Source organism: Bos grunniens, chromosome 3 (assembly GCF_055505025.1).
Source record: "Bos grunniens cultivar Pamir isolate PY7600 chromosome 3, Bosgru_T2T1.0, whole genome shotgun sequence".
NCBI classification, from domain to species: Eukaryota; Metazoa; Chordata; class Mammalia; order Artiodactyla; family Bovidae; genus Bos; species Bos grunniens.
This window is the reverse complement of record NC_141167.1, coordinates 43,934,533-43,961,414: the sequence shown is the minus strand read 5'-3', so window position 1 is coordinate 43,961,414 and position 26,882 is coordinate 43,934,533. Positions and strand designations below refer to the sequence as shown.

Genomic DNA, 26,882 nt, shown 5'->3' with positions numbered 1-26,882 from the left:
GCAGTCCAAGGGACTCTCAAGAGTCTTCTCCAACACCACAGTTCAAAAGCATCAATTCTTCGGCGCTCAGCTTTCTTTAAAGTCCAACTCTCACATCCATACATGACTACTGGAAAAACCATACCCTTGACTAGACAGACCTTTGTTGGCAAAGTAATGTCTCTGCTTTTTAATATGCTGTTTAGGTTGGTCATAGCTTTTCTTCCAAGGAGCAAGTGTCTTTTAATTTCATGGTTGCAGTCACCATCTGCAGTGATTTCGGAGTCCAAAAAAATAAAGTCTTTCACTGTTCCTACTTTTTCCCCATCTATTTGCCATGAAGTGATGGGAGCAGATGCCATGATCTTCATTTTCTGAATGTTGAGCTTTAAGCCAACTTTTTCACTCTCCTCTTTCACTTTCATCAAGAGGCTTTTGAGTTCCTCTTCACTTTCTGCCATAAGGGTAGTGTCATCTGCATATCTGAGGTTATTGATATTTCTCCCGACAATCTTGATTCCAGCTTGTGCTTCTTCCAGCCCAGCGTTTCTCATGATGTACTCTGCATATAAGTTAAATAAGCAGAGTGACAATATACAGCCCTGAAGGACTCCTTTTCCTATTTGGAACCAGTCTGTTGTTCCATGTCCAGTTCTAACTGTTGCTTCCTGACCTGTATACAGGTTCCTCAAGAGGCAGGTCAGGTGGTCTGGTATTCCCATCTCTTTTAGAATCTTCCACAGTTTATTGTAATCCACATAGTCAAAGGCTTTGGCATAGTCAATAAAGCAGAAATAGATGTTTTTCTGGAACTCTCTTGCTTTTTCGATGATCCAGCGGATGTTGGCAATTTGATTTTTAGTTCCTCTGCCTTTTCCAAAACCAGCTTGAACATCTGGAATTTACAGTTCACGTACTGTTGAAACCTGGCTTGGAGAATTTTGAGCATTACTTTTACTAGTGTGTGAGGAGAGTGCAATTGTGTGGCAGTTTGAACATTCTTTGGCATTGCCTTTCTTTGGGATTGGAATGAAAACTGACCTTTCCCAGTCCTGTGGCCACTGCTGAGTTTTCCAAATTTGCTGGCATATTGAGTGCAGCACCTTCACAGCATCATCTTTTAGGATTTTAAAAAGCTCAACTGGAATTCATCACCTCCACTTTCCTTATTTGTAGTGATGCTTCCTAAGACCCACTTGACTTCACATTCCAGGATGTCTGGCTCTAGATGAGTGATCACACCATCGTGATTACCTGGGTCATGAAGATCTTTTCTGTACTTTCTGTTCAGATCTTTTCAGATCTTTTCTGAAGATCTCTTCTGTGTACTCTTGCCTCTTCTTCTTAATATCTTCTGCTTCTCTTAGGTCCATACCATTTCTGTCCTTCATTGTGCCCATCTTTGCATGAAATGTTCCCTTGGTATCTCTAATTTTCTTCAAGAGATCTCTAGTCTTTCCCATTCTATTGTTTTCCTCTATTTCTTTGCACTCATCACTGAGGAAGGCTTTCTTATCTCTCCTTGCTATTCTTTGGAACTCTGCATTCAAATGAGTATATCTTTCCTTTTCTCCTTTGCCTTTCACTTCTCTTCTTTTCACAGCTATTTGTAAGGCCTCCTCAGACAACCATTTTGCTTTTTTGCATTTGTTTTTCTTGGGGATGGTCTTGATCCCTGTCTCCTGTACAGTGTCACGAACCTCTGTCCATAGTTCATCAGGCACTCTATCTATCAGATCTAGTCCCTTAAATCTATTTCTCACTTCCACTGTATAATCATAAGGGATTTGATTTAGGTCATACCTGAATGGTCTAGTGTTTTCCCTACTTTCTTCAATTTAAGTCTGAATTTGGCAATAAGGAGTTCATGATCTGAGCTGCAGTCAGATCCTGGTCTTGTTTCTGCTGACTGTATAGAGCTTCTCCATCTTTGGCTGAAAAGAATATAATCAGTCTGATTTCAGTGTTGACCATCTGGTGATGTCCATGTGTAGAGTATTCTCTTGTGTTGCTGGAAGAGGGTGTTTGTTATGACCAGTGCATTCTCTTGGCAAAACTCTATTAACCTTTGCCCTTCTTCATTCTGTACTCCAAGGCCAAATTTGCCTGTTACTCTAGGTGTTTCTTGACTTCCTACTTTTGCATTCCAGTTCCCTATCGTAAAAAGGACATCTTTTTTGGGTGTTACTTATATAAGGTCTTGTAGGTCTTCATAGAACAGTTAAACTTCAGCTTCTTCAGCATTACTGGTTGGGACATAGACTTGGATTACTGATATTGAATGGTTTGCCTTGGAAATGAACAGAGATCATTCTGTCATTTTTGAGACTGCATCCAAGTACCAAACTCTTTTGTTGACTATGATGGCTATTCCATTTCTTCTAAGGGATTCTTGCCCACAGTAGTAGATATAATGGTCATCTGAGTTAAATTCACCCGTTCCAGTCCATTTTAGTTCGCTGATTCCTAAAGTGTCGACATTCACTCTTGCCATCTCCTGTTTGACTACTTCCAATTTGCCTTAATTCATGGACATAACATTCCAGGTTCCTATGCAATATTGCTCTTTACAGCATCAGACCTTGCTTCCATCACCAGTCACATGCACAACTGGGTGTTGTTTTTGCTTTGGCTCCATCCCTTCATTCTTTCTGGAGTTATTTCTCCACTGATCTCCGGTAGCATATTGGGCACCTACCAATCTGGGGAGTTCATCTTTCAGTGTCCTATCTTTTTGCCTTTTCATACTGTTCATGGGGTTCTCAAGGCAAGAATACTGAAGTGGTTTGCCATTCTCTTCTCCAGGGGACCTCACAAAATGAGGTCCCCTGGAGAAGGGCACAGATTAATCAAGTGAAATAATGTGTTCACCTAGTTTCTTTCTACCCCCTACCCCGTTAGGACAGACACAGAGATGTCTGTCTTACAGACTCATTTGAGGATCTCATGAAAGTGATAGACTGACTCTTCCCTCAGAAAAATCACAAAGATACAATTTTCCAGATACCCCACATTGCCCTCCCCCTGCACCCTCATCTTGATCATCCAAACAGATCCCTGGATGCAAGGCAATCTTTTTGACCCCAGGCTTGCCTGTGGTTTTTGTATTCCCACCCCAAATTATTTTAAATTTAATTTGCTAGCACATCCCATAGCTCCTCCGTCTGCCATCACTGCTATTATCTGACCATGTGTCATGGGAACAGCCTTGGATCACTTGATGGTTATAATTAAAACTGAAAGTAATTATTAATATCTTATTTTGAGCCGTTCAAATTTAACTTGAGAGTATAGTGGCTACAGGCATGGGCCCTGGAGGCCAGCTAAGTAGATTAGAATCCCAGCTCTTTTAGTATCTTATTAACCTCTCCTTGCCTCAGTTTCCTCATTACAAAAGACCATGATGCTGGGAAAGATTGAAGGCAAGAGAAGAAGGGGGAGACAGAGGATGAGATGATTGGATAGCATCACTGACTCAATGGATGAGTTTGAGCCAATTCCAGGAGATAGTGAAGGACAGGGAAGCCTGGCATGCTGTAGTCCACGGGGTCACAAAGAGTCAGATATGGCTTCGCAACTGAACAACATGAAGTTATTGTGAGGGTTCATTAAACTAACAAGGGAGCTTGCCAAGGACACACAATGAGTGCTGTGTTGGGTTAGCCAATAAACTTGTTCAGCTTTTTCCATAGCATTGCATGGAAAACCCTAATGAATGTTTTGGGCAACCCAGTATCTGCTATTATTATGTTATTAATTATGCTAAATGACATTCTGGAATGGGGTAATTAATGATGGATTCCTAAGAGCAGGAAAATAGATGAACAAAATCTCTCCATGCATTTCAGTCACTTTGGAGCCTTGCCAGTACCTACCTGAAGGCCAAGCATAGATTGCCTGGACCTGTGCTGTCTGCTATGGAAGCCACTAGCTGCTGTGACTGTTGACTGCTTGGACTGCTGCCAGCCTGAGTTGAAATGCACTGGGTCTTGAAGATTTAGGATGACACACACACAAAATGCAAATCATCTCAATTGTTTTTTATATTATTTATATTATTCAACATTTTCTATATGTTGAAATGATAATATTCTGAATAAATTCAGTTAAATAAATATTAAAATTGTCCTTATTTTTGCTTTTTTAATGTGGCTACTAGAAAGAACTTGGGCTTCCTAGGTGACGCTAGTGGTAAAGAACCTGCTGCCAATGCAGGAGATATAAGAGATGCGGGTTTGATCCCAGGTTGGGAAGATCCCCTGGAGGAGGAAATGGCAACCCACTCCAGGATTCTTGCCTGGAGAATTCCATGAACAGAAGAGCCTGGTGGGTTACAGTCCATGGAGTCACAATGACTCAAGCGACATAGCACACACACTAGAAAATTTAGAGTTATCAGTATGACTTGTGTTATAGTACTATTGAACAGCAGGGCTTTAGACTCACCATTATCAGTAAAAGAAAAGGCTGTGATTATCTGAGAACAGGTGACCTCTGTTGGAAAGCATTGTGTACCCTCCCATTGGCCTTCAGGTTATGCTGGACCATCTGTTTTTTCATTGGTTCCATAAAGGAAGTCAGGGCATGGTCCTTGGAGAAGGGAGTGGAAGGGCCAAGGCAAGAGCAACAACCAGGCAGGCTTCTGCCGAGTTGGAGGGGTTTGGATGAAAACACTACCATTTATAGTTATACTGGCTTCAGACTTTCCAAACTCCCTGAAGGAGATGAGGGAATGCGCTCTGTTGAGGAAGTTGAAATATGTAGGCGAAAAACTCTCCCTATTCCATCAGGAGCCAGAAAAAGCTTTGTTAATCTTTAAAAGAATAAATACTCACCAGGATGGCAGTCACTGGGATCGAAGGCACACCCTTTCCAAATGTGATTTTCTTACGGGATGCTCATTTCATTCTATTTCAGATTCATTCCATCACCTAAAACCTGGTTACGGTGGGCCACGTAGAGTCTTGCTGGTAAGTGCTCTTTCATTTTTAAAACAAAGTGACCATTTGACATTATTTTTGAAATGATATTCACACTTCTAAGTTAAATGCATCCTTACTGGTACTATGATTAGATGTCTATTTATTCATGTTTTCTTCCCCCCCCTGAAATGATTCACAATGTTTCCGGCCCTAAAAAAAAAAAAAAAAACAGATCAATCCATGTTCTTTTGCTAAGAACGTGGTCAGGGAAAAGATCTATGATTACATGCCAAATACTATTAAAATAAAAACTTTTTTTGTAATGAAACTATTTCCAGGCCCCTGTTGATGGTCTGCGTGTTTCGAACAGTATCCAAAACAACAAAGTCTTACTTCAGCCAAGGAATTCAGACAGTCCCTTGCAGTGTGTTATAATGAAAACTGGCTTATAGCTGTAACTTATTAGCTTTCTTATTGCTGTATATTTTCCTCGCATCTCTCCTTAAACCTCGTGATTGTCACGAGATAACAGTTTTCTAGTGGTAGAAAACTTCCTTTAGACCTAGGAAAGTAATGTACTTAAGTGAAAAAAGCTTCTAAGGCTTCATGTGGCACCTCTCCCTGATATGTGGTGTTACTGTTATTTGTGGTGTATTTCAGTTAGCTATTGCTGCATAACAAACCTCCCCCCAAATTTACTGCCAGAAATATAAGCTAAAATTTACTGACTCAAAATAGCAATCTTTTTTTGTGTGTGTACCATAATTCTGTTGACAATTTGAGGTGGGCCTAGGTGTGTGATTCTTTTGATTTCAACTGGGACCATTCATGTGTCTTTGGTTAACTGCAGGTCCAGGTCAGCCAGGCTGGGGGTCACCTGGCTATCGGCTGGAGGGATGACAATGACTAGGACATGTGTCTCAGTGCTCTGCAGGCTACCCTGAGCTTGTACCCCTGGCCTTTGGGCAGAGTACCAAGAGAGACTACAGAAGTGTCGAGGGCGAGGCTCAGAACTGCCATCACATTGCCTCTACCACATTCTGTTGGCTAAAACAAGCTCTGGGGAGATCCTAGATTCAAAAGGTATAGGACTAGATTCTACCTCTTGGTGAGAAGAGTTGCAGAATTACAGTGCAGGGAAGACAGAGAGGGGAAGATTTGTGGCCATTTTTATAGTCCACCCTACAGTATTTATGGAAACATCTGTGATGGAATGAAAATCACCTGGAGGGTGAGAGAGCTCAGGACATGCTCCCATCTCATAGCCCATCCCCTCACCCTGGCTTTGTGATTTGCCATCTGGCATCTGGGTCAGTTCGCCAGGATCCTGGGTGGTCTTGTGATACCAGGTTTCCACTCCCATCCTTGCATCACGATATAGAACCGCCACACTAGTCATCCTCCAGTCCAACTTTCAGGATGTTACTCTTTTGCTCAGAAGCTGTCACTGCCTCCATGTCATCCACCACACCAGTCTAGACTTCTCTAGTTTCCCTGCTTCCATTATCTGGCCCTGTTCTCTCCCACTATTCCTTTTTTTTCTCGCCAAACTAGCCTGTCTGCCATTTCTCCAACAGCAACCAGTTGAAATGATATTTCACTTGAGGATTGTCCAGAAGATAAAAAAGAATGATGTATGTGCAAGTGCTTTATCAATCATAAAATGTAATTTAAATACATTAACCAACTATGAAACTGTGACTCACCAGTGTTTTTGAAAGGGGCAGTTCCCTCCTGGGGGTAATCATGGTAGTGATTGAAGAATAGACAAGGAATACCCAGTGGTAGAAAGGTTAATAATTACAGTATCAATAGTCACAATTAGTGTCTACTGTTTATTGAATGCAAACTGTGTGCTAGGCACTTTGCTAACTGCTTTACATAGAATTATTTGAAATTTACAAGATCATCTCACTCGGCTGCATCTGTATCATAATTGCAACCTGTTCCACTATTAGTGATTTAGTCCTTTGATTTCTTCCTCCTCATTCCTGAGAGAAATAGGTGTTAAAGCTGCTGTCAGCCATTGACAGCTTATCATTGTCAAGTACAAGGTGCTATAGAAGTGTCAGCTGCTTTGATTGGTGGGAGAAGTTGGGGAAGGGAGAGCAACCAGCAGTATTAATGAAAGAAAAGGTGTGGGATGTGTAGGAATGGGTAAGAGGGTACCCAGATGCCCAAGGAAGGATGAAGTGGGGATGGGGAGAGGTTTGCAGGAGGGCGGGAGAGTCGGGGGTTGTCTGAGACATTTGCTGACCTAACAGTTTGGCCCAGGGCTATTCCGGGTCCAAGGCCACCACCTTTTCACCTTGCTCCCTTGGAACTTCCCCATTCCGGCTGTCAAAACAGGCAGCATTTGTAAAATTGTCCTCCATTCACCATCCGACTTGTTACACATTAGTTTGATTACTGTTGATCTTGTATATGCGCCTGTCTTCTTTCAAAGATTTTTGAGGTGACGTCTAAATACACATGTAATAAGATCCAGACAGAGACGGAAGGGAGGAAAGTTGTGGGGAAGGAAAAGTAAGGTGAAGTCAGAGGTAAGGTTAGGGACCCAGTTCTTAAGTGAGAAGCCTGTACACGCACTAGCAGGCCCCAGGGTCTTGCCTCTGAGCTTCTGATAAGTTAGTACTAGGAAAGCATACTCAGTTAAGAGTTCTTGGTGGCTTGAGGATAAAAGCATGCTAGTTATTCAGAAGAAGCAAGGTTAATTGTGATTCTTTTGAAACTTGGAGGAATTTTCCCCCAGTGTTTATGAAGTGGATGCCACCGAAGGTAGCAAACGGCATCCCTATAGGAATGACTAATGAGGACCACCCTCGGTGTAGACCTGCAGGGTTGACACCCAGGTACAGCCCAAGAAGTTTGCTTTCAGTCTGGGTGTGCATTTCTCTGCTGGCCTTGCTTCATCCAAGTATAAAAGGTAGTATTTTCCACTGGAAAACAAGTGCATACATTCATCCCCACTCCTTCCCCTGTGATGCACGTCTGAGACTGTCACGCTTCTTGATGCTGAGCCTGGACAGTTGGCTGCGGACCAGACTTGGCACATGCGTTGCAATCTCCTTACCGTCCCAGTTCTGAAAGAATAATAAACAACTTCCTGGGAAGTACTCAGTGAATGTTATTTCTCCCAACTCCAAATCATGCCATGCCCTGACTCAGTCTGCGGAGTGGCTTTTTGATACACCGAATTTGTATGGACCCTGTCCACTGTGACCTGTGCAGCCCACCGTCCTTGCTCCATGTGTCTCTCTCCTTCCATTTTGAGCCCCGTGGCTCTATGTCATCTTAGATACCAGGGTGTTCTGTACCTTTGGGGGGAACCAGGGCAGTTTGAGAAGCTTATTGGAATATGATTAGTGGACTCCAAGGATGTGTTGGATGGCAGCAAACTATAAACTGAGCTATATATTGTCCACTTCTAATTTTCCTCTTCCCAACTTTAGTAAACTTTTCCAAGAGTAATGGGTCTGATTGGTTGGCAGCACTGGTAAGATGAACCAGCAGGAACAGAGGATGATGTGAGAGTAATGTGTATAAGATGAAAAAAAATTTGTCAGAAAGGAGGTCAAAATTTCATGAAGACTGCCCACAGAGGGGAATTTGCTTTTGGGCTTTGTTTTTCTTTAGATCAGTTTTCTTAGAGTTATTCTGGTTGCAAGGAACAGAAATCCAATGTAAACTGGTGTCATCTACTTGATGACTAAAATGTCCATGCTAGCTTGGACTTTGGGCATGGGTGTATGCATGGGTTCAGAAACAATTATCGGGCTGTTATCCTTCACTCTCTTCATCTCTTGGCTCTGCTTAACTCAGTGAGCTTCATTCTCAGGCAAGAGCCCCTCCATACATTGCAGAGGTAGACACCAGCATTATATTTCCATCATCGTCACAGCTGTGGATCTCAGCAAATAGAGTGCTTCTTTTGCCTTTGTTCTATTACTATTACCAAAAAGGTTTGGCCCTGTTTGGATTCCTTGCCTCAATCCCAGGAGTAGGCAGTAGACAGTAAGCAGCATCTGTTTGGCCAGGGCTTGTTCATGTGTTCCCAAAGAAAGGATGAATCCCACCAGAATCACATGAAGTAGGGTCCTTAGGAAAAAACGAGGAATGAGGATTTTTTTGTTTGTTTGTTTCCAGAAGAACGAAAGAGCATGCCAAGCAAATAAATTTTTTAGGTACCAGTGTGTACTGATTTAGAAATTCTTAATGTGGGATCCATTAAACTTGAAAGCTTAAAAATTAGATTCGGCTTCAGTTACATTGACTACCTATTCCAAGTTTGGTATCATGATGGAGACTAGCAACAATGAGCATACGGAGAGGAGGAGGGTGGATGACCCCACTGTGGGGTCAGGTAGGCAGCTTTTGGCCTGCAGACCTCATGTTGCATCCCCCAGATCTAGATTATTAACCTAAAGACAATGGGCTTCAGTGGATCTGTAATCTATTGAATGAATCAGTGAATGGGCTTCTGTAATTATTTGCAAAGTGGTGTGTGGTATTTTTTTTTTAAACTGAAGAAAAGGATCATGCTTCCTTCATTTTTTTTATGGGACTCCCCAGCTCCCTACTGCTTAAGAGCCAGTACTTCAGACTTACTTGAATTGTTTTAGATTTGGCTAGCTTAATCCTATGTGTTCATTTCTTTTCTTGGCTAAACTAGTAGAGTTTAGCATCCATGATAAACACAGCTCCTTATGGAGCAGACACAGTGATGTCAGTGGCTGAGTATGTTGCATCAAATTGCACGTTGAGGTTTTTAGGAATGTATGTAAACTTATCACAGTCGTAGTTGCCACTTACCTAATACTTACTCTGGTGCTCACCCCATGCTAAGGGCTTTATGTGCATTTTCTGAACTATGCATTTATGCATGTGACTGTAATTCTGTGAACCTCGGGTGTGTTATGGTACCACCTGCTGGAACCAGCTCCTTCTGGCTGTCTCTGGATTTTTCCCTCTTCTCCTTGTCTTCTTGTGGGAGTCCACCTCTCTCCATGCCGTACCCACAGATAATAGAATCCCAGAATTGGAGGAGATTGCTGAAATCATGCAGTTCAGTGGTTTTCAAACTCAGCTTTCTATTTTTCTAGCTCAGGGACTCCTGAGAGTAAAGGATGAGAAGGTCCCTTGACCCTGTCATGTTTCAGTAACCACTGGCTGCTGAGAACCATTCGTCTGGGAGCACATAGTCCAGAGTTCCATGTGAGACCTGAGGTTGAGTCCAAGCTACTACTCTGCTCACCTACCTGTGTGACTCTGGGAAAGTTGCCTCACCTCTCTGAGCCACAGTTTCCTTTTCTGTCAGAGGGGGTGATAATGCCTGCCCCATGGCGCTATTGGGGGCCTGGATGAGGTCACATCTATAAAATCCTCATCCCAGTGCCTGGCACACAGGTAGCGATGCAGAGGTTAGCTGTGACCAAGACACAGCACAACACAGCTTGTGAAACGTAATTAAGACATGGCTTTATTCTTGTCTCTCACTGTGCCTTTAAAGTTTATTCACTAGGATGTGTTTCTGTTTCCTGATGAGAACTTCATCAGGCCTGTGATGTTTCTGGTTACTCTTAGGTAACAAAGAGTCCTACGTTCAGTCCTTAATTCATGTCCGACTCTTTGCAACCCCATGGACTGCAGCACACCAGGCTTCCCTGTCCATCACCAACTCCCAGAGCTTTCTCAGACTCACATCTGTTGAGTCAGTGATGCCATCCAACCATCTCATCCTCTGTCGCCCCATACTCCTCCTGCCGTCAATCTTTCCCAACATCAGGGTCTTTTCCAGTGAGTCAGTTCTTTGCATCAGGTGGCCAAAGTATTGGAGCTTCAGCATCAGTCCTTCCATTGAAAGTCCTATGGTTTCTTTAACTGACACACAAGCACTCATGTACACACATGTAAGTACCCATCCTTTATGGAAATTGGAAATGCTCACTTTAGTCTATGCATGGTCACTTTTCACTCCAAGAGAAGACTTCCTCAATCTTGCCCGTCACTCAGGCCTGCCCGGGTGAGGCAGAGAGAGGGGAAAGTTCTTACCTGACCACTGTTGTCAGGCCTGGTGCTGGGTTCTCTGAGCCTGGATGGTGGGTGGATGGGCTCTCTCACTCTTCTGGCTGCTTCTGAGGCAGCCCCTGGGGCTCCCTGCAGGACTCCCCTGCCAGCGCCCTCCATCTGGATCTCCCAGGACTCAGGCAGTGCCTCTCCTGCTGTCTGCTTGCCGTCCTCAGCACCTTCTGCTTCCCATTCGGACTCTCTCTTTGGGCTTCACTCACCCTCAGTGTGAAGCCCTGGTGGGCGGAATCTGTTTCAAGGAGAGCAAAGCTGACATTCCTGGTACCCTTTAACCTACCATCAGGGGAGGGGGCAAGCAGTCACTTTCTTCTCCTCTGTCACGTCTCTTCAGCCCCATCCCACACTGTGGTTCCTAGGGTGGGTGTCATGTACCAGTTCCCAAACGCAAGGAAACACGTATCAAGCCCTCCACGTGTTGCCTTTGAAGCTCTTGTCTCCAGATTTCAGATGAAAAGTGTACGCCTACCACCCCACCCACCTCAGGGAGGGTGGGAATCAGAGCATTAGCAAGGAATTGGCCCCACAAAATCCTCCCATCACTTTCCACTGTCGTGAATCTGTTTATATCCTCCTTGTGGACCTTTGAGCCAGCTAGGTCAACTTCTTAGAAATTTCCATGTAACGGTCTGGCTCCTGGCTTTGGAATTTCCCATCTGTTGAATTGTGTTGCCTCAGTGGAAACTTCCACTTGAGCATCTTATTATATTAACTGTTGGCCCAGTTCAGGGAACTCTTCTGCAACAGCCCTAAAAGCTGTCCTTCAACCTGTGCTTGAAAGCTGTCCAGGCATGGGAACTTCCCACTTCCCTCCCTCACAAGCATCCCATTCTGACTTTCAGATGCTTGGAGTTGTTGGAAAGATGCTGCTCCCATGAAGCTGAGCCTGAGTCCCCATAACATTCTCTTTAATGGGATTGAAACTGTGTGTGTGAGGCTCATCTGAGAAAATGTGCCTGGGTTCAGGGATTCGAGGGACAGCCAGGCTTGCACCCGCACTCCATTCTCTAAGACCACCGGGAAGCTGCTGAGCTCGTCTCTGGGTCTTTTTCCCGTGCTGTCACACCAAGGTGCACTTAACCCCAGCAGAAAGCGAGTATTGGGAAACTCTGCTCAAGCATCATTCCTCATGCTCATGACCCTCATATCCTTTCTGCTGATCTGAGAGCTGATCTGTTGGGCTTCATGGGGGCATCTTGATCGGGGCCCATCCACAGTTTATGAACTCTCCACATACAAGCCTTGCAGAATGTGCCCTACTTCCCTCCCAAACACCCCTCCCCACTTTTTTTTTTTTTTTTTTTTGCAGTTTTTCTCTTATGTTTAAGCGTCCTTTGGACTCAGCTGGTGGTCTACCTTGTCCAGCCCCAGCATTGTGAACGGGCCTCTCTTCCAGGTGCCCTTCTGCATCATGAGCAACTTGGGCCACTGCGATGGTGGATCCCACAGCAGGCAGGTCGCTCTGTGTTTAGACTCCCACCCCGTGGTGAGGAGAGCATCTCAGATGAGCAAGTGACAGGTGCTAGCAAAATGCTTCGATCAGCTAAATTTAGGGAAGGAAGTCACTTTGGGGATGTCAGCCTTAGAAAATATTAAATGTGTTTTGGGTTCTTCCACAATGGACTGGTTTTCCTGGCCGGTCTCAATTTTACATATCCAGATGTGAACATCCTCATGTTACTTTTCATGGCTGTCTACAAAGCTGGTGAGCTGTAGCTCCCCTCCCCTCCTCCTCCGCTGCCCTTGGGTCCCCTCTCCTGCCCCAGATAACATTGGAGACAGAGACTCAGGGCACAGCTGATTTAGCCTAGCACTGCTCATCTAATCTTCTCTTGGCCTGAAAGAATATATATATTGGGCCACCGAAAACATCTAGATATGTAAAATAGCTAGCTAACAGGCTGTCACCTAAAGCAAGCTTTCTATTTATGTATTTTACAGTAGGAAGTAACATAGTATAAGCAGATAGAGTAGATTTCAGACCATTCTCAGCCACTTGACATGCTTTGAGCACGGTGGTTTAGCATCTTTGAGCCTGTTTCCTTATCTGTTAAGTGAGGATAATTACAGTTGCCTTACAAGAGAGCTGTATTAAAGAAACCAATGCATGAGATGAGTTCAGCACGATGGCTTGCCACATAGTATATATTCAATAAATGCAATATTACCATCGTTTGCATTTGACTATTGTAATGATTTCTAAAAAAAACTTAAAACCTTGAAAAACGTATCAGTTCTCCAGCAATACTTGGGCAAGTCACTCTTTAAGTCTTAAATTTGACATTAATAAATGGAGGATAATCCTCCACAGGAATATTGAGAGGATTAAGTGAAGTAATCTATAGGAAATGCCCAGCACAGCCCTGGCACATAGTAAGCACCCAAAAAATGCTGGCTGTCATTTCCCCATCCCTGCATTATCTCCATTTTACAGATAAGAATTTGCAGAACGCTTTTTTCCTTGTGGTAAATGGCTTCACGAAGACACTTTTATATATAAGAAATTGTTCTCACTGTTTTGTTCAAAAAAGAACAGGAACATTTAGTCTCTGGCTTCCTTATAAATACCAAAGCATAGCATATATGAAAGCAAGCTATGTAACTAAACCAAGCAGCTTTCCAATTTTCTAGGCTTCACCTCCTTTCCTTGTTAAGTCTTGGGTAAGTGATTTTGTCACTAGATTAGGAGAAGTTTACATATTATTTTTACAAGTCCTGTGGAAATATGCAAACATAGCTATATTTAACTAGACGCTGTAAATTCAGATCAGTTTATTTTGTGCTCTTTCAATAAAGATGTATAGTAGGCACCTGCATGGCACCCAAAGAGGACTTGGAAGGGGACATGGAGGGGACAGCAAGGCCTGAGCTATATAAAAAGACGACCCAAACTGGGGGTCAGGGTTCTGTCAGGAAGATGGAGAGCTGGCCTCAGTGGAGCAGGGATCCCTGATGGGGAGCTTTGCTCCTGATACAGGGCAATGCCTGTGCTCCATGGAGCAGCTAATCCCTAGGGCCCTCCTGGAGCAGTGGGCAGTCCTGAGCCAGCAGAGCTCCCGTCTCCTTGCTTTTTACTGACTAGTGCACTTGCTGCACCAAATAGCAGGTTTGCAAGGAATAATGATGACATCACTATTTGTTGGGCTGATTTTGAAGTTTGTGTCACTCATGCTTGGATACCTTCGATGAAGAAGTCATCCAGGTGAACAGGACACCTGCTCATAGGTTGGGTCTGAGTTACTCGCCCTTGCAGACAGTTCAGCGATCAGTGATCTTCCTGTCTGATCTTCACTAATCAGACAGTTCAATACCATGATCTTCCCTGATGTGGAAACTTGAAATGTGGCCGGGAAGCTCGAGAGAAAGGGGAGGAATGGGTAGGGGACCAAGCAGTGGGGCCACTTGGGTGGGTGGGTCAACAAGTGTTTATGGAGCATCTCAGGCAGGATAAACGGAGAGCAGAACCGAACCTCTTGGCCCTCTTCCTTGCCCAGCTCGTGACCCACTCCCTGAGGCAGGGGCTGAGCCATGTGGCCTTAGAGAAATCTCCCATTGCCATTCTGTGGACAAGGCTCCTGGAAACCCCCTGCCCACATATTCTCAACTTGCAGGGCCCATGATGGAGCTTCTGGCATTATGAAGCTTAAGCCTAAAGGATCTCTCACTGCAAGGACCCCTTCTGATGTCCTATAGCGCATGTGCTGTTCCTAATTTCACATTCTTTTCTGAAAGAGGTTCCCAAATTGTATAAGACTCAGGATTCACTAAAAACTGGATCTGTCCCCAGACCTGGGAGAACTAGCACGCACTCTGGGTCTTTGCCTGCATCCAGTTTCACCTTCACCACGATGCTGAAACTCCAGTTTGCTTCTCCTTCAGGAACAGGTGTCCCAGGTGGGCCCCTGCATATCAATGCAGGGGACACCAGAGATGTAGGTTCGATCCCTGGGTCCGGAAGATCCCCTGAAGAAGGAAATGGCAACTCCCTCCAATATTCTTGCCTGGAGAATCTCAAGGCCAAAGAGTCAGACACAACTGAAGCAACTTAGCAAGCAAGCAGGAGCAGGCTTTTCCCCTGTGTGTCCTCTGCTGTGACTAGACCCAGCCAGACCTGAGTTCCCACTGGGAGCTCCTAACCCCATGACTGAGGGGGAGGAAGTCCCAGCCACTGATTGCCGTCTGGGCTTCTTCCTGGCTACCAGACACCCTCCCCTGGGTGGAAAGGTCCCACCATCCCTGCAGGAAGGCAGGCCCTTCTTTGGCTTTGTGATTGCTGGGAAGGCCCTGAAAGGAGCCAGGCAAGAGGGAGCCAGCCCTGCATGAAGCATCAGCTGGCTGAATTAAGCCTAGTGGAAGATTCTCCTTTAAAAAGAAAAAGAATATCCTTGAAACGTTTTCAGCTTTGGCAAAACCATAACTCTGATCTCAAGTTTTGGGAGAATGGGCCAGCCAGCCTACAGGACTAACCATGTGGGCTAGCTCACTCTCAGCAGTGATCATGCATGTCCCATTCTTCTTAGTCTGCACAAGGGCTAGAGTGCTTTGCTAATCAGTCAGGACTAAATGTACTGGGAAGAAGAGAGAGGAGGGGAAAGGCCCTTTTTGTATGTGAATATCTTTCTACCACTATGCAAAAGGATATCCAAATTTGAAAATAATGTTCTCTTTCAGTCAAATAGTGGCCAACTTCGCCCCCTGGTGGATAAATAGATAACTGTATAAAATGAGCCATCATGCACATTGCTATGGCTGATGATCTGGAAAGAAACTGTCAGCCTGTGATGTTAGGACACTGAAAGGGGCTGGGTCTCTAAGGTTTGGGGAATGGGTTTTTTGTCTTGAAACAGTTATTCTAAGCTTCGGTTAGTTTTTTTAAAAAATATCTCTAGAAAGTAAAGTGGTTAAAATGCCACTAGGTTTGAGGGTTATACCTATTAAACTGCAGTGGACATTTTTTGCCAAAACTCTGCCACCGGTGCTGGTTATGGCAAATCCTTACCAGTCTGTGGGCTTCTTTTACTCCTTGAGATTGTGACAGAGACTTAACACCAACCAGAAAATATGAATTTCAACCACTAACTGGATATCTATTAGTGATCTTGACTTGCAAACTCCAGCTCACTGCTGCCCACATTGATATCTTTTGCTTTAGTCCTGGTAGTTTAATTATTTGCTTCAGTTCATTTATACTTCTTACAGTTGCCAGAAAGTCACAGTTGGGCTAACTGGTGACGGTTATTTCACTCTTTCCTGCACCTTTTTATATATTCTTAGAGGTTAAACGCAGAACAGACTTAGAAGGATAATGGCTGAAATACAAAAACCTTCCCATGTATGTCGTTTTATGTTGAAATATGATTTTATCCTGTCACCTTTCGCAGGCCTCTGTAAATTACTCGGCTGCTTTTAATTACCGGAACTGACCTGATTATTAGGCTTCTACTGTAGCTTCGGTAATAAGAGCCTTCATAATTGAAATCTCATCTGCTGTCCTTTGTCCACTAAGTGGTAGCTTGTGACCCTGGTGAGTGTTTATCCTCTCCATTGTCCTGGATCTGCATCCCCCAAGTGGAGGAGACAACCATAGTGCTCATATTAATAATGCTTTTGATAGTTGTATTTTTTTTTCATTTCTCTGCTCTCAGAAACCCTTAGATGCACTTAAGATTTGAAGGCCTGGCATTGTAAGAAACTGTTTACTCATACATCAAATTAATTGCCTACTTGGGGCTGTTTTTCCTCAAAAGGAAGATTTGGAAGGAAAAAAATGTGCGCATACCTTGTAGGGTATTATAATTTTCTCAATATTTGATAGAGTTTTCTAATGATTATTGATCACATTTATATATATATTGTCTAATTTTTTACCTCATGTAAGCTTTATGTAAGAAAAAAAAATTTTTTGGTGGTATCATCTGTTTGTTTTTTCCCCAGGTAAATGGAAATCAACTGTCCTAAGCACCAGATAGGAATTGCTTAGTGGTTGAGGTGGGGATTATATTTTCCCAGGTGGTGCAGTGATAAAGAATCTCCCTACCAGTGCAAGAGATGTAAGAAATGTGGATTGGATCCCTGGGTCAGGAAGATCCCCTGGCATAGGGAATGGCAATCCACTCCAGTATTCTTGCCTAGAAAATTCCATGGACAGGGGAGCCTAATGGGCTATAGTCCATGGGGGTTGCAGAGTCGGAGATGATAGAGCATGCATTCACACACACACACACATATTTGCCCCAGAATTAATTGCTGGAAGATTTCTCTAGTTTCTTGCTGTTTGACTCACTGTGACAAAGCCCAGAGGAGGGAATGGGCCTGGGAGCCGCACTTCTTCCTGACCCAGCCTCACCCATAACACAAGCTGGATGCTTTTCTTTCCTTGCCCATGGTTTCAGCCACCACCCCAGTTATTTAAGGGGAGATCACACACACACACACACACACACCCACCCACCCACCCACCCCTACCTACCTTTCTTTATTCCTGGCCATCACACACACACACACCCCTGCCTTTCTTTATTCCTGGCCAACTCACACACACACACACACACCTCTACCTTTCTTTATTCCTGGCCATCACACACAAACACACACACTCACACACACCTACCTACATTTCTTTATTCCTGGCCAACACACACACACACACACACACACACACACACCCCTTTCTTTATTCCTGGCCATCACACACATACCAACAGCCCCCTCCCCACCCCCCCCACACACACCTACCTACCTTTCTTTATTCCTGGCCAACACACACACACCCCTGCCTTTCTTTATTCCTGGCCAATACACACACACACACACACACACACATATATACACACACACCTACCTTTCTTTATTCCTGGCCATCACACACACACCCGCCCATAAACACACACACACACACACACCTACCTACCTTTCTTTATTCCTGGCCAACACACACACACACCTTTCTTTATTCCTGGCCATCACACACATACCAACACCCCCCTCCCCACCCCCCCCCACACACCTACCTACCTTTCTTTATTCCTGGCCAACACACACACACCCCTGCCTTTCTTTATTCCTGGCCAACTCACACACACACACACACACACACACACACATATACACACACACCTACCTTTCTTTATTCCTGGCCATCACACACACACCCGCCCATACACACACACACCTACCTACCTTTCTTTATTCCTGGCCAACACACACACACACCTTTCTTTATTCCTGGCCATCACACACATACCAACACCCCCCTCCCCACCCCCCCACACACACCTACCTACCTTTCTTTATTCCTGGCCAACACACACACACCCCTGCCTTTCTTTATTCCTGGCCAACTCACACACACACACACACACACACACACATATACACACACACCTACCTTTCTTTATTCCTGGCCATCACACACACACCCGCCCATACACACACACACCTACCTACCTTTCTTTATTCCTGGCCAACACACACACACCCCTGCCTTGCTTTATTCCTGGCCAACTCAAACACACACACACATACACACACACCTACCTTTCTTTATTCCTGGCCATCACACACACACCCACCCATACACACACACACCTACCTACCTTTCTTTATTCCTGGCCAACACACACACACACACACACACACACACACACCTTTCTTTATTCCTGGCCATTACATACACACACACACCTACCTTTCTTTATTCCTGGCCATCACAGATACACCCACACCCCCCCTCCCCCCGACACACACACCTACCTACCTTTCTTTATTCCTGGCCAACTCACACACACACACACATACACACACACCCCTACCTTTCTTTATTCCTGGCCATCTGTCCTGTTTCCACTGTTGAAACTGGCCATTAATCTAACATTGAGACAGCCTGATTCATTAATGATTCCTTGATATTCAGATAATTGCAAGGCTGAGCAACATCAGAGTGGTTTGTAAGCTCTCTAATTTCAGGGCATTTTCAAGCTGTCATTATTACTCACAAATGGCAGCCCTCTCAAGTTCAGACTCTGCTGACCAGGAAGGAGAAGGTCAGACTTTAGAAATGTGTATTTGAACTTGGTCCATCTGGGGTTAGTGTTTTTGGTAAAGAGCAGGTTTTGCAGACGTTGGAGGATCAGAGTGACAGTGCCCTGGGTGTAAGTGCAGAGGCGCCCTTCTCCTTTGGTCCCGACCGCAGGCTCACCCGTCTGTGTCTGTCTCCAGGCTCCTGCCTGCTCCATCATGAGTGCCGCCTCCCATCACTTGATACTGGGGTACCCCACAGCCCTGTATAATGTGGTACCATATTTATTTTTTCCCTGCAAGAGCTAGATGTCAGCACGTAGAAGAACATTGGCACAGAGCAGGCACTCTGAAGATTTCTTGAGTGAGTGAAGGAACACATAAACAGGGAACAAATGAACAAACAGACACATTCATTCTGGATCCGTCCTGAGAGGAACAGCACTCTTTATAACCATAATAAGTCTATTGAAACAGCAGTGCAATGTTAGTTTTTGTCTCCCTAAACTAAAATATATCTTATAATATGCCAGTTTGCAAGGCCAGCTATCAGCTGGGGGACTACAAATTGACAGGAGTGTCTTGGAAAAAGTTGTTAGTATATCCTTAAATATACAAATGAATGGAGAAAGGTCAATAGTTGATGGGAAAAAGAAAGTGCTACATTTTGGAACTGTAACAAAATTATACAACTGCCCAAGATCCTGCAATCAGGAAATGCCTATGTAAAATGAAATCTTTCTGAAATCATTAAAAATTATGTGTATTCACTTGTGTGCGCTATAAGTGCAAAGCCTAAATCTATCTGATTGGGAAGAAAAGAGCTGAACAAACCCAAACTGAGGAGCATTCTACAAAATAACTGACCCTTTACTCTTAAAAATATCAATACTGTGAAATACAAAGAAAGACTTAGGAATTGTTCCAGATTAAAGGAAACTAAAGGCCTTGCAGGTGGCCTAGACGAAAAGAACTGTCCTGCCAGAGCAGGAGACATAAGAGACAGGAGTTCGATCCCTGGGTCATGTAGATCTGCTAGAGAAGGGAATGACAACCCACTCCAGTATTCTTGCCTGGAGAATTTCATGGAGAGAGGAGCCTGGAGCGCTACCGTCCATGGGGTCGCGAAGGATCGGACACAACTGAAGTGATTTAGCCTACACACAGAGATCTAACAGTTGAGTGACTGTGTAGAATTTGGGGTTTTCTTTTGCTATAAAGGACTTTATTGGGACAATTGCTGAAATCTGAATGAGGCTGTAGATTGGATAACAGCAGTGTATTAACTGTAGTGAGGTTTTATTAAAAGAACTCCTTATTTGTAGAAAATACACTGGGAAGTATTTTGGGATAAAAAACATTCTCTCTCCACTTCCCTGCCTCAGAGGGAGTGTGCAGGGATTAAAGTAAATTGTAAATGTTGACATTTGAGGAATCCAAATCTGGATGAAGGGGATCAGAGAATTCTTCGTACTAGTCCTGCAGCTTTTCTTTAGGTCTGAAATTATGTCAAAATACAAGTTTTAAAGCCGGATGCTTAGGAAGAATTTATAATCACTTAGGGAAATGTCATTGCTGAAAAGGAACAAAACAAAATTACATAATAGAGTGTGATTTCAGCTACATTAAAAACTCAGAGAGAAAAGTAAAAGGAAATACAGCAACGTGTTAACTCTTGTTATCTTATATCCATGTTAATGTATTTCACACATTTTCTATAAATAGCATGCATTTCTTGAAAAATAAGGAGGAAACAAAATTTCTCAAGAAAGATGATGGCTAACTCTCAAAGAAAACCTAAGTGAATCTTGTTCTTTGCGTCTTTAGCACCACGCACCTCATTCTTAGAAGGACACGGTATATGTATGGATGTACATACATACATACAGAAACTGTTTTAAACTTTTCTTTTTCATTACTGATATTTCGGCTTCTCCGGTGCCTCAGTAGTAAAGAATCTGCCTGCCAATGCAGGAGACACAGGAGATGTGGGTTTGATCCCTGGGTCAGGAAGATCCCCTAAAGAAGGAAATGGTAACCCACGGCAGTATTCTTGCCTAGAAAACCCCATGGACAGAGGAGCCTGGTGGGCTACAGTCTGTGTGGTCACAAAGAGTTGGATACAACTTAGCTATTGAACACAAGCATGGGCAATGATATTTCAAAGGAAATCCTGTATTGGGCAGTAGCCGAAATAAGATACCCCTTAAGCTTTGTCTAGCCCTGAAATTCCTTCCTCTTCTTTCCAGTTCTATGGAAGTCAGCACCTCTGCAATCCAGACAGGGTGCTAGATACCAGGTGTGTAGGATTGAAAAGCTACCCAGACCCCACAGACAGGCCAATCAGTGATTGCCATCCCATGCTAGGTACTATAGGAGCATAGCAGCTCTTACACTGGGTGGACCTGGCTTGGGGCAGGGGTGGTTGTGCAAGGCAGGGATGAATCTTAGACCTAGAAATTTAAATGAAATCTTGCCATTTGGAAAAGGATAGCAGAGCATTGTGGGCTGAGCATTCTTCTGTGTCTAGCATATGTCTGTACTCTGGCCCATTGGCATGTCACTCTGGAGACCCTGGCTGGACAGGTGAGAGTTTTACAGAACCCAGGAAGCTCCAGGTCCCACAGGGTCTGCTTTCCCAGGTCTTGGAGGAAGTGGCCCCGCTGCAGGAAGCAGGAGGAGCTTTGTGTGGCTCTGGAGCCAGGCTCCCTGTGAACCTGAGGCCTCCATTTGCAGAATCACTGTTGGAGTTTGCCTGATGGCCCCCACCACAGAAAGCAGATGCTGCATAGATACCAAGGGAGAATAGAATAAAGGAGACGGCAGAACCATGTTGGAGAGTTTGCTGATCTCTGATATACTCAGTGGAATTCCTGGAACCTACTTTATTCATTTGGTATCAGACCCTTCTGCAAGGGGTCAGGTCTGCTCATGTGGCCTCACAGTGTCTGGAGTCCCAGAGTTACCCCCAGAGCAGTGTTGTTGAGAAATGTTTTTCTTGAGGAATGTGTTCCCTGGACAGTAACTATTCTTTGAGCCATTCATTTGCTTGGGCGCATTGTCCTTTCCAGTCCTTAGAGCTTGGGGCCACCAGTACATAAGTATTTGTTAAACCACCACATAACTAGATCAATCAGAGGCAAAATAGTGGTTAAGAAGCCTACACTTGGGTTGCGCTGGAAGCTTCTCCATTTGTCTTGGAAACTTTTAAGCATTTTAGAGCATGATATTTTACTTGTATTACTTTCATATTTCCATAGTTTGTTAAGGACTGCATGAGTTGATATTAATTCAGGATATAATATATATAGTAAGTGTTTGATTCCTGCTGCTGCTACTGCTAAGTTGCTTCAGTCGTGTCTGACTCTGTGCAACCCCATAGGCAGCAGCCCACCAGGCTCCCCTGTCCCTGGGATTCTCCAGGCAAGAACACTGGAGTGGGTTGCCATTTCCTTCTCCAGTGCATGAAAGTGAAAAGTGAAAGTGAAGTCGCTCAGTCGTGTCCGACTCCTAGCGACCCCATGGACTGCAGCCCACCAGCCTCTTCCATCCATGGGATTTTCCAGGCAAGAGTACTGGAGTAGGGTGCCATTGCCTTCTCCTTGTTTGATTCCTACCAGTTATTATTAATAAGCATTGGTTAGCACAGTACATGAAGAGAAAGCACTGGATTCTTAGTCAAGTGACCTGCTTTCTAACCTAAACTTTACCCCAAAAGTCCTAGAAGAGAAACAGAGCTGGAAATAGGCCTTACAAACTTTTTAGCATCTAGTCCAACAAGCTCATTTTCAGAAGCTTAGAAAGGTATAATGAACCTTGCAAAGGCTTATTAATCACAGCTTTCATGTCTGTTCATTCATTTTTAAAGCAAGAGTAGTAATCGTAGAGTAAGCCCTTAATTTCTATTAACTGGTGTTGTGACGTTGATTCTCAGTTTTATTATCTTCCTGACCCATTGGACTTTGCTTATTGTCCTGTCCCCACTATCTGGCACAGTGATGAGCATACAGTAGGTGCCCAGCCTACATTTGTTGAATGATTGAAGGAAGCATCTTGCTGAAGGTAGGATTTAGGCAGAGTCTGAATCAGAACCATGTTCTAGGGTGCAGATTCTAGGGTGCAGGCCCCTTTCCCTTTAACTTGAGGCAACCTGCTTCATTTCCCTGCGCACCTTGGATTTGATCATCAGGTCCCTCCTGTGGTGAGAATGGGAGTCATCTGCCGGCCTTTCACAAAGACCTGTGGTTGTGTGCTTGAATGGCCACTAGGTGGCGTGGTTGGCCAAATAGCAGACAAAGTGGGGGTGGGGGCGGAATCGGATTGATTGCCCTACCAAGAGAACAGTAGGAGTGATCTGATACCCTTATACTCTTGGATGAGGTGGGAGGCTTGCCTTGAGAAGGAGGCAGGGATCCCAGGGTTTGTGTGCATGGACTTAGGAGCCAAGTGTGGGTTAGCTCTGCTCCTACCAACTAGACATCCTGAAACTTCCCTGGGGCCCTTGTTTCAGTGATGTCATGCATATAACATGCTCAGCACTTCTCCAGGGTGGGGAGGTGCTCTGCAAGGTTAGTAGCGATGAGTCTAGCTTTTGATACCATGAAACACCACTTTTCTGTTCCCTGCCAAGCCAAGTAGATGGGCTTGAGAAGGCTTTGCAGGAGAAGTCTGTGCCTTGCTCCCTGTTTCACAAAGCCAGAATTTAAAATATTCCCTTAAATGGAAAAGTGGATGGCGTGTCAGTATCAAGTTAAAAGGAAGCCTAAAATATTTGGAGGGACATCAGGACTCCTGAGAGAGTCGCTATGGAGCTTACTCAGCACAAAGCACAGTGTTGTGTGCATAAGTGGAACTCAGAGGGTAAGGGGATGATGGGAGATAGTGACAAAATGCCCTTTGCTCAAGTTGTTCAAAGAAAGAACTTGTTTCCTGGACTTTTATTCAGACCTGAGTGACTTATTTTTAAAATAGTTTGGGGAGAATCTCCTAGGAATAACTGTGACTAGCATTTGTTACGTAGTTTACTACATGCAAAGTATTGTGCTAAACACCATACATTCATTATTCTGTTTAATCCTTCCAGCAACCCTGTGAGATTGGTTGGGTTATCATGCCCATTTTACAGATGAGGAAATTGAGGTGCAAAGAGTATAATAATAATAATAGCAAAAATTGCCTACTTACTAGAGATCAAAAGTTACTCTGAGTGCTTGAAGTACCATACTTACCCTCCTCTAAGTCAGCTGCTATTATTACCTTCATTTTACAGAGAAGGCAGCAGGTACAGAAAAGTTATGTAACCTTGCCAGGGTCACACAGGGAGTGAATGGAAGTCAGAATACAAACCCCAACCCACGCGACTCCAAAGTTGTTGGATTGTTTACCATCGCACTATGCTGCCTCCCACAGCACATTGTATGCAGTAAGAGCGTGATAAGTGTTTGTTGAGTTGAACTATTCCACTCAGACTATAATTAGCCGAGAGAAGACTCCTTAAGGAAGAACTATACCGGTCTTCACACTCCCACCCAAAAACCACATTGGCCTCCATTATGGAATATATATGCAGCTCCATGTGCTGAATTTTGCTCCTGACTTTTTGTCAGTAATAGGATATTCTTCCATTGAAACAGTCAGGAAAAGTCTGTCATCGTGACAAATGTTTCCAGGAAACATTTCCACAGGGAGCATCTCAGAGAACTTTATCTGCTTCACACTTCTCTGGCAAGCATTTCTTGGGCTTGTTTGTTCTGCTAGAGTGGTGTCCAGCCACATCTCATTAGCTTCAAAAGGCCAGAGGGTTGCAGGGTGTCAAGCCAGCCCTGCACACCAAGCCGTCAGTGCGTGCGTAGGGCACCCAAGCAGGCCTGCTTCCCTGTCCTGACACCTGGCTGGTGCTGGCGGATGTGAGCAGCAGAGGGGACTTGCTGCCTCTGTTAGAAGCTGGGCGCTGAGATCAGGCAGGGTTTTTTATTGTCATGGTGCCAGTGAGGTCTGAGAAAGGAAAGGACCCGGGTCTCTTAAATCATTCTCTGGGTATAATAATTCAGTCCCAGGGGTTTGGCTGGTTGTTGTTTTTTTTGTGTGTGTTTTTTTTTAATGCATGTGTTACTGAAATAGGAAACTCAAAAGAAGTTAGACTAAAACCTCCTCCTCAGACCTGTGACTCTGAGCACGGAGACTTGTTTATGGAAGCCTCCATCTGCTGCCGCTTCTCTGTAAGTGAACTGTGCCGTCTTGTATCTTCTCAGAACTTCTCGGCATCTCTGAGGGTGGGGGTGGGGGGTGAACTGTAGGCCTCAGGTTCAATCTTTTCAAGGAAAGCAGTGCTTCTCTCTCTGAATATTTCTCCCTCAAAACAGATTTTTTTTTTTTTCCATTGTAACAAAAATTATGCATGTCACAGGAGACAGAGGGAGAGTTTGGAACTGTTGAGGGGGAGGTAATAGTCCCCAAGCAGGGTCCCCAGGCAGGCAGAGGTAGAAGTGTGAGAGCACAGGTAGAAAGGCTCCCATTTGTCGCTGCTCCCTCGTCTCCACGACTTGTCACCTTCCGGCCATGCTGGCCCTTCGCTCACCTTTCCAAGGAACAGTTGGAAGTGGGTGGATGTCTGCTGTGTCATTAACAGAGCTACCGGACACGTGTGAGGCAGGGGAGGTGGAAGTGAGAGGCCAAAGGCGATGCTGGGCTCCTGTGGGTGTTTTCCTCTCTCCTGTCTGGAGCAGCGCTTCCTGCCTGTTCTCACGTAGGAACATCATATCAGGGTAGCGAGAGAGATGCCCAGAGCTCCAGCCTCTGGACAGTCAGGCCCTGCTTGGCCACCTGGGGCTGGGGCACACCCAAACCTTAATCCAGGGGTGCTGCTTGAGAGGCTCTGAGCTACAGGATCATCACCCTCAAAGTCATCATCAGATTACCACTATGCTCGTTATCCAAGACTCTTAATTTACCAAACCCTTTTGCTCTCAGAAGTTGGAAATTCAAGGCAGGTGTTTGATTTTTAGAGATTCTGAGGTCCAGCCCCTTCATGGGACTTTGAAAAAAAACTGAGGGTCAAAGAGGCTTGAGCTGGGTCACCTGGTTGGGACCAGAACCATCCTTGTGCACACGTGACTGTGGGATCAGTGTGAATGAGGAGGCATGACATCACACACACATGCGTGTGTGCACACGTTTACATCAGTATATACACACCAGGTCCAACAGGGCTATACTTCTCCTTTTAAAGTATCAGGTTTTCATATCTCATTCTTATACAGTGTTTTAAAACCAAATAGAAATTTTAAGCCACATGGCTATACCATGTTGCCTCCAGCTCAAACCCATTCCCCATCCTGAACTCAAAAGATGAGGGGCTTGGTGTTCAGAGCTGTTGCCCTTTGGGCAAAGACCACAGCACCCTGAGATCTTAGGGAACCTGATGTCATTTGTCGTCAGCCTGTGTCTAGTCTGAGACGCCTCTGTTATTCCACAGTGAATTATTGCAGTAGCCTCCCAACTGGTCTTCTTGAGTCCAGCCTCGCCTTTCGTACCAATTAATGTAGCCAGATTGGGCTTATTATAAACTACAGACCCGCTCATGCTACTCCTCCTTCCTTCTCTCTTCGTGCCCCTTTGATTAACTAGCTCTTCTGCTGCATTCAGGTGTGTTAATGTTCCTCTGGGGGACCTTCCTGACTCAGCACGTCTGGTCTGGGCACCCCTATCATGCCCTCTCCATTACCTCTACTGACCCTGACCACATGGTCTGGAAGTTGTTTTTCTCCCCCAACCCTGCAGATGCAAAGCACCTTAGGATGGCGAATCTGTTTGATGAGTGTTTGTGGCCCCAGAGCGGGCACAAACAGCAAGAGCATTCAGTACACACGGCACCTTCACATC

At 44.6% G+C, this 26,882-nt stretch overlaps 1 protein-coding gene across 12 annotated transcripts in view; it reads left to right on the top strand.

Moving 5' to 3' along the window:
* The window catches only part of GNG12 (G protein subunit gamma 12), a 141,610-nt gene that overhangs the window by 52,613 nt on the left and 62,115 nt on the right, over window positions 1-26,882 (top strand). For 8 of the 12 annotated variants that reach the window (XM_086390516.1, XM_086390508.1, XM_086390513.1 and 5 more), the window contains one exon: window positions 4,897-4,949. The exons of 2 other annotated variants lie outside the window; for them this stretch is intronic. Coding sequence is in view for 1 of the 10 variants with exons in the window: in XM_086390507.1 (XP_086246633.1) it covers window positions 4,897-4,949; window positions 16,367-16,408 (95 nt within the window). In the remaining 9 variants the exon portion in view is untranslated. Of the gene's footprint in view, window positions 1-4,896; window positions 4,950-16,366; window positions 16,510-26,882 lie in introns of those variants that run through there. 2 more of the 12 variants (XM_086390517.1, XM_086390507.1) reach the window with 2 other exon arrangements.